Raw genomic sequence first — 16529 nt, 5'->3', positions numbered from 1 at the left:
ATACCAATGAAACTGCCAAAGGATTACTTTCTAGAACTAGAAAAAATGATAACAAAGTTGATGTGGAGGGGGGGAAAGTCAAGAATCTCAAGAAATATAATTAAAAGAAATAGGAAAGAAGGAGGTCTAATAGTGACAATCTCAAACTATAATGCCAAATAGTGATGATCAATTCAGTTTGGTCCTAGGTCTAGAGAGCTCTGTCAGTGGAACAGATTAGACATCTGACAAACGAAAGCAAATATATCCAATATTTGACAAATACACGTATCCCAGCCATTGAGATAAGGACTCATTACTTAGCAAAAACTCTGTAAAATTAGAGAGTAGTGTAGAAGAAATTCAATTTGAGCCACCACCTCACATCTCATACAAAGATAAGCTCAAATGGAAACATGACCTGGATATTAAAGGTTACATCATAAACAAATGAAAGAAATATGGAGGCAAACTACCTATCATATTTTTAGAGAGGAGAAAAGTTCATGACCAAACTAAAAAGAGAGGAGATCATAAAAGAGAAAATGAATAATTTTGATTACATAAAACTGAAAAGGTTTTGTACAAAGATAATGAAACTGAAAATAATAGGGAAATAATTAATTGGGGGGAAAAGTTTCTCTAATAAAGGCCTCATTTCCAAAATGTATAAGGAAGTAATTCAATTTTATCAGAAGAGCCATTCTCCATTTGATGAATGGTTTAAAGATCTGTACAGACAGTTCTCGAGAGAAAAAACTATTGCCATATTTTAAAAAATGTTCCCACTACTAATCAGAGAAGTGAAAAATTAAAAATGTAATTCTAATATTCTATTTCATACCCATCAGGGCTTCAAAGCTGACAAAAGAGGAAAATAATAATTACTGGAGGGATTGTGGGAAAATGGGTAAACCAAAGCACTATTTGTGAGTCTAACTGAGTAGAAGCCTTCTGGAAATAAATGTGGAATTATACACAAAAAGTTGCTCAACAGTGTGTGGCCTTTGATCCAGCTTTAACTCTGCTAGACTTATACCCCAAACAGATCAAAGAAATAGAAAAGCTCCTTTATGTACAAAAATATTTATAACAGCTCTTTTTGTGATAGCAAAACCTGGAAATTAAGAGACCATCTTTTGCTTCTTTTTTTATCCCCAGGACTTAAGCACAGTGTCTGGTAGATTTTTGTTGTTGTTTAGTCATTTCAGTCATGTCTGATTCTTCATGACCCTATTTGGGGTTTTCTTAACAAAATGCTTTGAGGGGAGTGCCATTTCCTTTTCCAGCTCATTTTACAAATGAGGAAACTGAGGCAAATGGGGTTAAGTGACTTGCCCAGGGTCACACAGCTAGTGTTTAGTTAGGAATAACTGTCTAGTAAGTTCCAAGACTAGATTTGAACCTAGATCTTCCTGACCCCAGCTTAGGCACTCTACCTATTACACCACTAGCTGCCTTGGTTCATAGTAGTCATTTAATAAATATTTATTCATTTTATTAATTTTATTGAAGCCATTTAATAATTTGGGAGTGAGCAAATCACTTAACTCCAACTGCCTAACCCTTACAGCTTTTTTGCCTTGGAACAAATACTTAGAATTAATTCTAAGACAGAAGAGTTTAAGAAAAACATTTAAAGGGGCAGCTAGGAATCATAATGGATAAAGCACCAGTCCTGGAGTCTGGAGGACCTGGGTTCAAATGTGACCTCAGATACTTTCTAACTATGTGACCCTGGGCAAGTCATTTAACCCCAAATGCCTAGCCCTTACCACTCTTCTGCTTTGGAGCAAATACTTAGTATAGATTCTAAGAGATAAAAGAGTTTAAAAATTTTTTGGAAAAATTTATGTGAACAGATGAGAAGAAAAGAGCAGAACCAGTAAAACAATTTATACTATAACATCAAAATTAAATAAACAGATTTGAAGGCTTCTATAAAATGATGAAGAATTAAATGAGCAGAATAAGGAGAACAATTTCTATAACAGCACCGTAAAAGCAAACAATTTTGAAAGCAGAGAGACACGATCAATCTAATGACCGAAGGGCTGGCAGTGAAACGTGCCATCCAGGACAGAGAGTTGCTGGATATAGGACACGTGATGAGACACGGGAATTTCTGGATTTGGCCACTGAATTTGTTTTGCTTGACTATGCCTATTTCTTACAAGAAACTCACTTCTTTTCTTCTTTTAATGGATTGAAAGGAGGGAGAGAAAACGTTATTTTTGTTGCTTTTTGAAAATAGTGCCTGGGATTGCTACAGACGTGTTGCATGTTGCGTGCCCTTTCACATGAGGTCGCTATGTTATTAGTTTTGGCTACCTGCTTTATTTTACTATGAGACTACTCATGAAATAATAAAATAAATAGTATATGAATATTAGATATTTTATATATTATATCATAATAATATAAATGAAACATAAAAAAACAAAATCAATTAAACTGAAAAGTGTCCAAATGGAAACAGCAAAAAGCTAGAATGGGCCCTCATATTTAATCCTAGCTGCGATAGGGAGGGAGTTGTTGGACTTTGTTGAGTAGGGGGTGCCACAGTCAATCCTATGCTTTAGGAAAATCACTTTTGGAAAAACTTATTTTTCCTAATTTATTTCCTAATATATTTTCTAATTTTCTTATTTATTTCCTAATTTATTTCCTAAGTTATGATGTATCATATGGGGCCAAAGGTAAAAAGTCTTCGATCTGATAAATGCTCGTCATAGAAAGATTATTAGAAAAGAATAATATAATTCATTTACTAAACTGTTTGTCCCTCACGGTGATGTGGACTTGTGATTTCATCCATCGGGGAACTCCCTGGGTGGAAATTCCTGCCATTGATGCAGATCAGCAATTCATGTATAACTTGGGCTTTATTAAAAATAGAAGTGAAAATGTCACCATAAATGACTTGAAAAATAAGTTGGAGCACCTCTGCTGAGAACAACTCCAAGAACATTCCATGAGAAGTCTGGAACGAAAGTCAAAGGAAGGATCATTCTGTTTTCTGTTTTAAGCCCTTGCCACCTCTGTCTCTGAGATCCCAGTGCCCTGGACTTTTTCTTCCTTTTTTCTTTATAAACTCTTACCTTCTGACTTAGAATCAACACTAAGTATTAGTTCTAAGTCAAAAGAGTGGTAAGCTAAGTATTAGTTTTAAGTGAAAAGAATTATAAGGGCTAAGAAACTGGGGTTAAGTGACTTGCCCAGGGACACACAGCTAGGAAGTATCAGAGGCCAAATTTGAACCCAGGACTTCCCATCTCTATGCCTGGCTTTCTAACCACTGAACCACCTAGCTACCCATCCCTTGATTTCTTCAGTCCATGGATCCCAATGCACTTGCAAAGTAAGGGTATCATCTTTGTTGGTGAGAAAGATATTCCCAAATTTTCCTAAGCAAATTTCCTGGAACTGAGTTGTTCTGTAGGTCAAATCCTGCTCTAACCAAGTTTCTGAGACTTCCACATCATTTACTGTCATTGAATTTAGCATCATCATCCTTGGAACTGGACAGGATTCCCTGAATCCAGTCCTGCCATTTTCCAGATGAGGAAACTGATCCTCAACCAGATGGAGTGATTTATCTGAGGTCATATAGCTACTAAATGGCAGGTTGGGATTTGAATCCATGGCCTCTGCTCTCTTATGCAGTTTTCTTTCTACTGCTTTAGTAGAGAAAGTGAAATTCCAGCTTATTCCTGCTTTCTCAGCCACTGGAGGTGTTCCTGTGCTAAGCATGACGCCGAATAGACAGACGGCACTTCAGTTCTCCTCGACCTGGCTTGTTTGGCGTGTCGGGTGTATGGTGGTGGGGAAGCTTGTGGGGGTGGTAGGTGGTGTACGTAAACCCCTGAGAGAGTGTCCTTTGGGGGTTGATGTCCCAGAGTGCAAGTGTTCATGCTATGAGGAAGGTAAATATGCAAATAGGAGGGAGAAAGCATTAAGAGTAAAAGCTTGGGGGTTTGGGGGTGGCTTGGCTCTAGTCTGGGTCAGTGACCTTTTCCGTGGAAGGATGCTGCTCTTGAATCTGCCTTGAAGACAGTTATGGGAATTAAGCAGCTCCACCTTTCTTTCCTGTGTCACCTGAACTCAAGGAGATTCTCTGACAAGGAGAACAAACCAACTTTCAAGCCAGCCTCTGGGCTGAGTTTGTAACTACCACAGAGCTGCCCCGTTGGGGAAACAACATTGGTTTAGAATGAGAGGTCCTTGGTTTCAACTCCAGCTTGGATACTCATTACTGGGTGACTTTGGGCCATTCCACTAAACTTCCTAGATTAGATCATTAAATAGCAACCAGAGCCACTCAGTCTTACGTAAGGATCTTTGTCAGTTGTACATGGACTTTAATAGCCATCTAGTAACATGATCTGCAGTCTATTTTATTTTAATTTATGTTGTAAATATTTCCCAATTACATTTAAAAAAAAACTCTTACCTTCCATCATAGAATCAGTACTTACATTGGTTCCAAAGTGGAATGATGGTAAGGGATAAGCAATTGTGATTAAGTGACTTGCCCAGGGTCACATAGCAAGGAAGTGTCTGAGGGCAGATTTGAACCTAGGACCTTCCCCATCTCTAGTCCTGGCTCTCAATCCACTTAGCTGTCTAGCTGCTCCTTCCCAATTATATTTTAATCTAATTGGTCCACTGGCTTGGGACTGATATACCTCTGAATTAGATAACTTCTGTTCCAGTCTAAGAATTTATAATCCAAGAGAGGTGGTCCCACCACACAACAGACCTCTGATAACCACAATGTGGGAGCAATTTTTTTCTGAGTTTTTCTGAATGAGAATAATAGATTTTCACCTGTGTTGGGGGAAGGAGGGAGATCAGTTGAGTTTCCCTAATGGACCTTCTCTTCTTGGACCTGTAAAAATTAAAATTAGTCTCAATAAATAAAAATATTATATTTTTGGAGATTTATTTGAAATCAAGGAATAAAGAGGATGCAAAATAAAGACCATGTGCCCATGGCTGATTAGCCCATTTAAAATCCCTGCACTTAGCTTACCACTGCCACCATGCTGGCTGCAAGCCCAAGAAAAAGCCCCAAGAGGACCACCCACTCACTAATATCCTCTGTCTCCAGGAAATACATAATGACAGAAAGTCAGTGGGCTCCTGGAAAATGTAGTTCTTTTTTAGCGTAACAGATTTTCAAGTATACAGACCTCTTTCCTCATCCCCACCTGCCAGCACAACAGGAATTTATGAAAAAAAAATTTTAAAGGAAAAAGAAAAATCAGTTTGCCCAAGAAACCACTTCAACAAAGTCTCCATTGTGCTGCTGCCTCCAGCTTCCTAAAAGAGACCAAATGCCAAACCTTTCAGATAACAGACACTATGAATGTGTTAAAATGCCTCACAATATTGCAAGAAGAGACCAACAATTAGTTTAGAAAAATGCAAACACTTTAAAAAAATCTTTTATTTTTTCATAGTTCAGTCATTTTCAGTCACATCCAACTCTTCGTGATCCCATTTGGAGTTTTCTTGCCATTTCCTTCTCCTGCTCATTTTACAGATAAGAAACTGAGGCAAACATGCTTCGGTGACTTGCCTAGCTGTCACAAAGCTAGTAAGTATCTGAGATGGGATTTGAATTCAGGAAGAGTTTTCCTAACTCCAGGATGAAAGTTATCACTGTTCTGCTTAGCTGCCTCCTTTTATTTTAACATAGCCTCAATTTCCCCCTCTGTCTCGTCTCCTACCCACCCCCAAAGTACCATCCTTTAAAATAAAGAGTTTTTTAAAAAGAGGGGAAAAATCAGCAAAACTGATCAACATGTTTAAAAAAAATCTGACAATAAATGCCAAGTTTCGTACTTGTGGCTCCTCCTTTCCTGGCTCTGCATAGGAGTAGAAAGAAGTATGTTCTTATGTCTTTTGTTTTTTAGAATTTATAAATTGATATCATATATCTAATAACAAACTTGTTTTTTGTGATTTTGCCACATTCAATTTTTTTTCTTTTTTGGTGGTGGTTCAGCTCCTTACATTTGTTGTAGTCATTGTGTACGTGGTTTTCTTGGATCTTCTTATGGCACAGCAAAATTCATCTAAGTCTTTCCATGTTTCTATGTATTAATTTTGTTGCCCCTCAGTACAGTAATGTTCCATTATGTCCATGTATCACAAATTTGTTTGGCTCAGTGGATTTCCTTTGTTTCTAGTTCTTTGCTATTACAAAAAGAGGCGCTATAAATATTTGTGTGTTTATCAGTAAATGCTTCACCACTAGGTATGAGATGAAACCTCGGGTTGTTTTGATTTATTCGGATTTCTCTTCTTGATGATCTGGAGCATTCTCTCATATATTTTTTTACTCTTACTTTTTGTCTTAGAATCAATACTAAATATTGGTTCTAAGACAGAAGAGTGGTAAGGGCTGGGAATTTGGGTTTAAGTGACTTGCCCCAGGTCACACAGCTAGGAAGAGTCTGAAGTCAAATTTGAACCCAGGACCTTCTGTCTCCAGGTTTGGCTCTCTATCCATTGAGCCACCTAGCCGCTCCAGGTTTGGCTCTCTATCCATTGAGCCACCTAGCCGCCCTTCCCCCATATTCTTTCCTATGATCGTTAATAGTTTGCAGTTCTTTTGTGAATTGTTCATATCCTTTGACCAAGTTTACTTAGTATCTGTGAGATTTAACCTCAAAATTCTGGACCTGAGTTTCTGCTGGAAAAATGAGGAGGCCTGAATAGATTTCTAAGATTTTTCCACCTATAATTCTATGATACTAAATGTTAAGTACCACTGAGGCAATTGATTATCACTGTAAAACTTTAAAGAATTTGTCCCCTCCTTCAACTCATGACTTACTGGCTGAATTTGCCATCACCAACGGTTTCTCTATTATTATTATTATCATCACTAATTATACTTCCGTCAATACCTCCTTCCTCTCTCCCTCCCTCCCTTCTTTCTTTCCTTCCTCCCTCCCTTCCTTCCTCCCTCCCTTCTTTCTTTCCTTCCTCCCTCCCTTCCTTCCTCCCTCCCTTCTTTCTTTCCTTCCTCCCTCCCTTCCTTCCTCCCTCCCTTCTTTCTTTCCTTCCTCCCTCCCTTCCTTCCTCTCTCCCTCTTTGCTTCAGTTCAAATAGGTCTTCTCATGCTTCTCTGTATTATTTATATTCATCGTTTCTTACAGCACAGTAGTATTTTATTACATTCCTGTGGGAGGATTTACTTAGCCATTCCCTACTTAATGGACATCCACTTGGATTCTAGCTCTTTGCTATTAAAAAAGAAAGTACCATTATAAATGTTGCTATGCATGTAGGTCTTTCTCTTTGTCTTTTTGTACCTCACTGGAGTATAATTCTAGCAGTGGAGTCTCTGGTACACAGTTGGGACATTTTAGGCACTCTCTTAACATAGTTCCAAATTGTTTATCAGAATAATTGGTCTAATTCACAGGTCTCCTCACAATGCACTTATACACCTTTCTTTCCACAACCCAACATTCATTCTCTCTCATACGTTGTCATCACTGGCAATTTGATGGGTGTGGAATAAAACTTCAGTGATCTTGATGTGCATTTCTCATAGTGACTACTGATTTAGAGCCCTCTCTCGTATGGATGCAATTGTTCTTCGGAGAACTGTTTGTTCATATCTTTTCATCAATTTTCTATTGGGTAATAGTATTTGGTCCTATATACTGTTGTTAGTTGTCTATACTTCTTGGATATCAAACCTTTATCATAGCCATTTTAGACAAATATTTTTCCAGTTGAATGCTTTCCTTCTTGAATTAGTTACATTAATTATGTTTGTGCAAAAGATTTTCAATTTCATGTCATCAAAATGATTTATTTATATTTTAGAATCACTTTATCCATCTCATATTTAAGACATAGACATGGACTGCCCCTGTGAAATATGCATTCACACATTGTGTTATATTTCATTTTAAATGTATTATGGCATAAGATATTGGTCTAAATCTAATGTCTGCCAGACGTCTTTCTAGTTTCCACAGAAATTCATATTGAACAGGAAGTTCTTTCCTAAGTAATTTAAGTTCTCTATTCTGATTTCATCCTGTTTATTTTTTATCTAGTTAATTTGATTTGTCTCTCTCTTTAAATTCAGGTTGGCTTAAGTTTGATCAATTATACGCGTCTTTTCAAGAAATGAGCTTTGATTTTACTGCATTCCAAAAGTTTTAGTATGTTGTCTGGTTGTTTCGTCTCACATAAGTATTATCTGTTTCTATGACTTGTTCTTTGAGCCACTCACTATTTAAGATTTTATTCTTAAATATCCACTATTTTTAAGGTATTATGGATTATAAGGAGTGTGTTTTATATTTCTGCTTTTTTACATTTGTTTGCAATTTTCTATGTCCTAAACATACTGTCTATTTCTATTAAAATGCCATGTGGTACTGAGAAATACCTTCTGTCAATACAAAGAATCAGTTCTAAGACAGAAGGGCGATAAAGGGCTAGGTGATTAGGTTAGGTGACTTGCTCAGGGTCACACAGTTAGGAGATTTCTGAGGTCAAACGTGACCCACAGTCCTAGCACTCTATTCACATTGCTCCTCCCATAAATCATTTATCTCAACTTCATAATCTGAACATATTAACATTTTTAATCCAGCAAATATCAATAAACATTAATCACATAAACAAATGTTCTCAGGGTATCCTCATTTTTGAGTGTAAAGGGAATCCTGAGTCCAAAAAGTTTGAGAACTGCTCTCCCAAAGAGAAAATGCAAATTGAAAAAGAAAGAATAACTTTTAACATACTTGGCACAACCACAAACTTAGATAAGATGCCAAACGTTCAAAGAAAAGTTATAAAACAACAACAAAAAATATTTTTAAAAATCTAGTACAAAAAAATCCTATCACTAAACATTTCCTCCTAATAACAAAGATCATAGAAGTATCATTAAGAAGCATCTTAGAGTTCCCACCAACCAACCAACCCCTCAGTTTTACAGATGAAGAAGCTGATTCCCAGAGGTTATATCATTAGTAGATTACGCCCTAGTAGGTTACCACTAGGTACTCTGATTTTAGAACGAGTAGTTTTCCTAACTGTATAATGTGGAAAATACTTTAAAAATCTAAACATTTGAAGTAAAAGACACTACGAACTCCATTTTACAGGGAGGCAAACTGAGGAGAAGGCTAGAGTAGAACACCCATTAGTCTTACATGATATATTGTAAATCAGCAAGGATACAGACCTACAATTGATTTCTGGAGCACCAAATGCCTTCCACTGATGCCATTAGGGTCCCCCTAAGATAGTTTCTTGTGGTAAAGCCAAGCAAGTTATCTGATGATCAATCTAACATCAAGTCAGGAAGTTGGAAAAAGACATAGATCAAGGGCAATATTTCAGGCCAGACCAGTTAGACTGATGGTATTAACCTCTGAAAATCTCTAATTGTTTTACAGTTTGCAGCAATATAGGATTTGTAGCTAGAAGGGAATCATCTAGATAGTCCAACCCCCTCATTTTAGAGAGAAATATAGTTAATCTCAAAGAGGTTCCGTGATTTGTAGAGTTGGGATCCAAGGCCAAAACTGCCATCTCCAAATTCAGTGCTTGGATTCTTGCTGTTCAGTCATGAAATCTCATGGGTGGGGTCAATACAGGATCATGGAATCATAGATTTAGTGCTTGAAAGGACTCTAAAAGTCATCTAGACCTTTCCCCGCCTTATTTTACAGAAGGTTCTTCTCTCCCCACCCCCTTATTTTACACTCAAAGAAGCTATGGTTGGTCCAGAGAAGGGAAATTACTTATCCAAAGTCTCTTTATCCAAATTATCCAAATAATGATTGGAAAATGCCACAGAAGAAATATATCTCTGACTGGTCCAGGACAGGATATGAAGACCAGAAAGGGATACAATACAAGGAAAGGACTTAGGTCAAGAAATAGGCAGATTTGTACTGATTCTAGACCAGAACAGTTGGGGATAAAAGGAATAGAGAATTCCAAGGCAAATACGTTGGTATTAAACTTTGGGTTCCCTTAAGCACATCATTTTGTGCTATGGTAGTGATCAGTGATCAAATGCTTTAATGCCTGAATTAATTTTATAGTCAGAGGTTGAGTGTGCCAAGTTTCAATTCAAAAAGACCAGTGTGAATCCTTCATGGGAACTACAATGGTTAACATCATGAATCAGTCAATCATCATTGTCTGGTACTCTCATTTCTCCTCTATAACCCTTGGGTCAAGGCATAGAGGACCATGGAAGTCTTTTAATTTCTTGTAAATGGAGGCTTGTGTTTCTCCCCCTTCTTTTTGATCTTTTTCTTTTTCTTCCCTTTTGTTGCCCCTTGGGCCAGTCAAATGGTAGAGGTAGGGTACAACGGGTTATCTACCTCTGAGGGAGATGATCCCTTATAAAGAGAGGGCTCCAGATGTTGTCTCCAACATGGATGACAGCTTTAGGCTCCCTTCTCTCCTGGTAAAGGAGACCCACTGGGCTTGACTGATGCATCCCAGTTTCTTCAGGGTTTTTACAAGATCCCGGCGGAATCTCTCCCCCACAAAAACATAAAGAACCGGGTTCAGGCAGCTATGGAAGAATGCAATGGTCTGAGTAACCTGGAAACAGATGTCAATGCGAGTGGAAAGGGCACAGTCAGAAATTAACACTATGTAGGCATCAATGGCCTGCACAAATAGAATGACGTTGTAGGGAAATTGAGATAAGACAAAGACCGTGAGGACCGAGATGGTCACTTTTAAGGCTTTGTGTTTAGATGACTTCTTGGCTTGAAGCAGGGTGTAAATGATAATGGCATAACAGCAAGCCATGACAATGAGTGGGAGAAAGAAACCCAGAATAACCTTTAGCATCAAAACGGTGGACTTGAGCATGGCGCTGCCATTGTAGACCATCGTGCAGATGGTGATGTCAGATTTTGTCTCACTTTGGCTATACAGAATTTCTGGGATACACAGTGTGATGGCCATCACCCAGATGGCAAAACACACCATTTTGCTATAAAGAAGCCTCTTCTGCCTCCAGTGATGGGCTTTCATGGCCTGGGCAATCACAATATACCTATCGATACTGATACACATGATGAGCAGCATGGAGCTATAAAAGTTCATCTTGTATATGGCATTGACCAACTTGCACATTACAGTCTCGAATTTCCACTGGTCAGAAGCCGCAATGGCCCAGAAGGGCAGGGTGAGGAGGAAGAGGAGGTCAGCAATCGCCAGGTTCAGCAGGAACATGTCAGTCATGGTCTTCACTCTCGTGCAGTACCAGTACACCGTGATGACTAGACTGTTGCCTAAAGCACCCACCACAAACACAAGCCAGTAAAGAGGTGGAAGGAAGTAGCTGGCGAACTCTCTGACGCTGGTCTTCACGCAGAAGGATTCGGTTTCATTGTAGTAATACTCTGGAGTGGATTCGTAGTTGCTTTCCTGCAAAGACTCACCAGAGAGGGTTAGAGAATAAGCATGTTAGCACTTACTTTGGGCCAGGCACTTTACAATTATTCTCTCATCCCCTCCTCACAACTACCCTGTGAGATAACTAATTGTTATACTTATATACATATTATCTGACTTAACTGGGTTAACTTTTAGGTTCAGGTATGGTATTTGGGGCCAGTAATCTGGTTTGGGAAGGGTAGCCAAGCTCAGGGCAGACCCTGAGCTAATAAACACAGACAAAATATATAAACACTGGACAGCTTGGATTTAATACGTAAGGGAAAGGTGGAAAGGGGATTTGGGATCATCTCATCTAATTTTCATCCAGCTATCCCCACCAGATCTAATAATCCCTACAAAGGGATTTCTTCTTAGAGAACTTTCCACTCTACTTCTCCCTAACTCAAATCTACAATCCCTAATCTTAACTAACCCTCAACTCTATCCCCCTTTGTTAGAATGAAGGAAAGGATCTGTGTAAGGATTTGCTAAGGCCAGGGAAAGTCTTAGATCCAAAAGGATCCAGACTTGATCTCACAGACTTGTAGCTGGATCAGGTTCACCAGGGATAGCCTCAATGTCAAACAGCAAACAGGAAATCAGGAAAAAGATAGCCACCAAGAAAACTGCAGCTGACGCCTCCAGAGATTTTCCAGAGACCCCCAAACCCCTTCCAAAGTTCTAGAATCTTCCTGCTGGTCTCATGACACGCAAGCTTGCAAAATGTCACCCTTCCTTACAATTTCCCTCCCAGGGGAAGTATGGGCTCGTGTTTTACCAGTGATGGACTTGAGTGATTTGCCAAGGGGCTCAGAGCTATGTAAGTGTCTGAGAATGCACGTGAATTCCGACTGACATTCCATCCATTTCACTACCTATTAAATCAAGGAATTCACACCAAAGGCATAGTAATCAATAGATTAAGAAAGAAGGATTATCCTAGAGCAAGAGAGTGGCTATGATAACCAACCCCTCAAAGTCTCTTCCCATGCCTGAAAGAGGTTTAAACAATGTTTTTACTTCACACGAGGAATGTGAAACATTTCTCACTCTCTGTCTGATTTGTATCATTAGATCAGGCCAGAGGTTCTCAAATGTAGTAGTCAAGCATTTTATTCACTACCTTTGCTAAACAGAGCCACCACTAGGGGGAGGACACTGGGAATTTGCCCTGATGTGTCCAGTTTTGAGAGTATTTGAGGTCCTTCTGAAGTACAGAAATCGGAAAGCATAGCATCTAGTCAATAGGAATAATTTGTTAAAGAAAATGAAAGCTACTAGGGCAGCTAGGTAGCACAGTAGATAGAGTGCCAGGCTGAAGATGAGAGGACCTTGGTTCAGTCTGGCCTCAGACACTTCCTAGCTGGGTGACCCTGGGCAAGTCATTTAACCCAAATTGCCTATTCCTCAGAACTCTTCTACCTTGAAACTGATTGATTCTAAGACAATCTGTCATCTCCAAATCCTGGATTCAAATTGGAACTCTGATGCTCCCTTTGTGACTTTAGGCTGGTCATATCACATTCTTGGGCCTCAGTTTTCTCATCTGTACATTTAAGGGGTTGGACTACTAATGAATTGTTTAAATCACGATTCCCAAGTACTAGGGGTTCTGAGCATTTGTTGGGATGTGGACCCCTAGGGCAGAGTCTGATGAAGCACATGGACTCCTTTCTCAGAATAAAGTTTTTAAATGTATAAAACAAAATCAGTCAATGATCAGTCAATAAACAATTATTAAGCACCTACCGTGTGCCAGGCACTGTGCCAAATAATAGTCCTTGCCCTCAAAGAGTTCACAATCAAATGAAGGAGAGAGCGAGTAAATATGTACAAACAAGCCATAGACAGGATAAACAAGAAATAAATAACAGGGAAAACTCTAGAATTGAGACAGGATGGGTAAAGCTTCCTGGAGAAGATGGGGTTTTTGTCAGGACTTAAGGAAAGCCAGGGATGCCAGTAGGTGGAGCTGAGGAGGGAAAGTATTTCAAGACATGGAGGACCAGCAGAGAGGATGCCTGGAGCTCAGAGATAGAGTGTTTTGATTCCAGAACCAGTGTCATTGGATCAAAGAATATGGATCAGGGAGTAAGGTGTAAGAAGACGGGAAAGGTAAGAGGGAGTGAGGTAATAAAGGGCTTTGAATGTCAAATAGAGGATTTTTGTATTTGATCCCAGAGGCAATAGGGAGCCACAGGAGTTTATTGAGGTGACAGGATCTGGCCTGCAGTTTAGGAAAATGGCTTTGGTGGCTGAATGGAAGATGGATTGGAGTGGAGAGGGACTTGAGGCAGGCAGACCCAGCAGCAACTACAGCAGTGTGCACCCAGCAGTGACAGCATCAGAGGAGAGAAGGGAACATACTGGAGAGATGGTACAATGGTGAATCAACAGACTACAGAAACAGATTAGATGGAGAGGGGAGGGTGAGAGATATCGAGGAATCCAGGATGACTCCTAGGTCATGAGTCTGGGAAGATGGTGTTGCAAGAAGGATGGGGAGGGCTTAGGAGGAAATCATAGTTTAAAAAAAATCAACAATTACTTTGAAATACAATTATCAAAACTTTTTTTTAAGTTCAAGGTCCCCAAATTAAGACCCCAATTTAGAGAGAGAATCGTGGATAACTGACTCTATTGTCTCTTCTGTCTGCTCCTCTCTGTGTAACCATACACACTTTGGGCTTGATAGAAAGCCTCTTACAAGCCTTTAATTGTTAGTGAAGATTTCTAGCTGTGTTTCTTTAGATCCAAGCAATAATTTCTTTTATTACATGTTCACATCAGCTGGCCTTCCTTGTTATTCTTGCTAGGGGAAGTCCCAGTTCTGCCCCTTTAAGGAGGTGCCCAATCTTTGACTATCTATTAACAAAACACCCTTCAATAATTATTTTCTATGTAAGTACACAGTAGATGTATAAACACAGACTAGAAACTCTGCCCAGTGGCTTGTCACTCTCTTGAACCACTGGTTCGCAATTAGAAGCACTTCTTGACTATAAAGGAATGTGTGTTATGGTGTGACTCAAATTGGGTTCCTGTCGTTAGACAGGAACTTATTGATTCAGGAGCTCTGTTGTAAAGAGTAGTTCTTGGTAAGCTTCGAGAAAGCCCAGACCCTTATTATGAGCCGTGAAAACAAGACTGAAGAGCGAGCAGAACCAGGAGATCATTGGACACCATGACAGCAATATTGTACGATGCTCCCCTGAGAACGACTAGGCTATTCTCAGCAATACAGGGATCCAGGACAAACCCAAAGGACTCACGATGGAAAATGCCATCTTCCCCCCAGAGAAAGAATGGTGGGAGTCTGAATGCGATCAAAGCGTTCTATTTTTCATCTAATTTTCTTTGTGGGTTTTTTCTTTATATGTGTCTTCTTGCACAATATGACTAATATGGAAATGTGTTTTGCATGATTGCACATGTATAACCTAGATGAAATTGTTTACTGTCTCAGGGAGTGGGGCTGGGAGGAACAGGAGAGACTTGGGAACCCAAGATTCTAGGAAAGGAATGTGAAAATAGTTTTTACATACAATTGGGATCAAATAAAATATTATTGGGGGAAAAAAGAAAAATGAAATACAGGAACATCCTTGCCAAGAAAAAAAATGCACAAGTTAGGCGGTCTATGAAATTTAAGCTTTTTATCTCTTAGGCATAGTCATAGGCAATAATGACTCATTTTTAAGGAGAGAACCATTCAGACAAAGAAATTATTTCTGATCATAAAGACCATAAGTGATAGGATCTCAGGATAACTAAGTGGTGCAGTGGACCAGGCCTGGAGGCAGGAAGATCTGGGTTCAAATCCTGCCTCAGATACTAGCTATGTCCCTTAACCCTATTTGCCTCAGTTTCCTCATCTGTAAAATGAGATAGAGAAGGAAATGGCAGACCACTCCAGTATCTTTGCCCAGAAAACCCCAAATGGGGTCATAAAGAGAAAGACAGGACTGAACAACAACAATGGAATCACAGATTTAGACCCAGAAGGAATCTTTAAGGTCATCCTATCCAGCTCCTCATTTTACAAACGAGTTACCTGAGATGCAGAGGGGTCAGTCATGAAAATTGACTTCTACGTGGGCATTAACACTTGCAAAGTGCTTGATATAATACATGATCTCTTTTGTTCCTTACAACAACCCAGTGAGAACCCAGGCTCTCCAGGTACCGGGTTCTGATGATCCCATGGTCAGTCCCCTGAGTGGAGCATGCTCCACCTTGATGCCCCTTGTCTCTGCTCTGCTCCAGGATCCCTGTCCAGGTTGGCTCTTGGCACATTCCATAATTAGCACGAGTTGGAATCTGTTAACTGTCATCTCTTGGGTTCATTCGATGGCTCCAGGGTGGTGCTGCCAACTGATGCCACCACGTCATCTCAACCCAGACAGTTCTTGTCTGTCTGCCATGCCTGCCACAGCTATCTAGTATCTCAGCTTAGAAGAATTGTTACTGTGCTCACTTCTCAAAGCCAACTTGGAATCCAGAGACCAGAGTCAGATAGAGATCTACCCCTCCTCATCCACTCCACGATGCTCGCCCCCCAACCCCGACCCCTGCCTCCCCGGAGCTTGAAAGAGCAAGAACGTGCCTTGGATTCCAGGGCCCAGAAGTGGGTTTGCAACTCCCCGCTCCCAGGCAGGATGACTGTTTACCATCAAAGGAGACCCTGGCTGCCTCCCCCCTGCAGTGGGCCCTCTCTAGACTGTGTGGCTGTCATGACACATAGAGAGAGCTCGAGATGTAAGCCAGGGTAATCTCCCAAAGCTCTGGAAACCACAGGGCAACCGACAGACATTTAAAATTTAAAGAGAACCTCCGGCGAGGGCAGGATGTTGGTCTGTCCCGTGTCATTTCGAGCCCCTGTGGGTGCCTGGCTTTCTGTCTCCCGCTCCTACTTGGGACAAGCCCTGGAAGACAGGGAGTGAGTGCTTAAGAAAGGCTTGTTGACTGACTAGATCCTTAGGGGAGCAGAAAGTACAGGAAGGAGCACCGATGAAAGTGCGTTGGAAAGTGGAGAACCTACGAAGGGCAGTTTATTGCTATTGCTATTAGAGTAAAAAATCAAAACTGTATTC

General features: G+C 39.9%; 1 protein-coding gene across 1 annotated transcript; it reads right to left on the bottom strand.

The window, feature by feature from the left end:
- Nucleotides 1–7094: 7094 nt before the first annotated feature.
- On the bottom strand, nt 7095–11442 carry CCR9 (C-C motif chemokine receptor 9; the record flags this gene model as incomplete). The annotated part of the gene is made up of 1 exon (XM_007505067.2): nt 7095–11442. A coding segment is annotated over one exon (1062 nt), but the record flags the coding sequence as incomplete, so codon positions are not given.
- Between the last annotated feature and the right edge of the window lie 5087 nt (nt 11443–16529).

Source organism: Monodelphis domestica, chromosome 5, assembly GCF_027887165.1.
Source record: "Monodelphis domestica isolate mMonDom1 chromosome 5, mMonDom1.pri, whole genome shotgun sequence".
NCBI classification, from domain to species: Eukaryota; Metazoa; Chordata; class Mammalia; order Didelphimorphia; family Didelphidae; genus Monodelphis; species Monodelphis domestica.
This window is presented reverse-complemented; position numbering and strand designations above follow the sequence as displayed.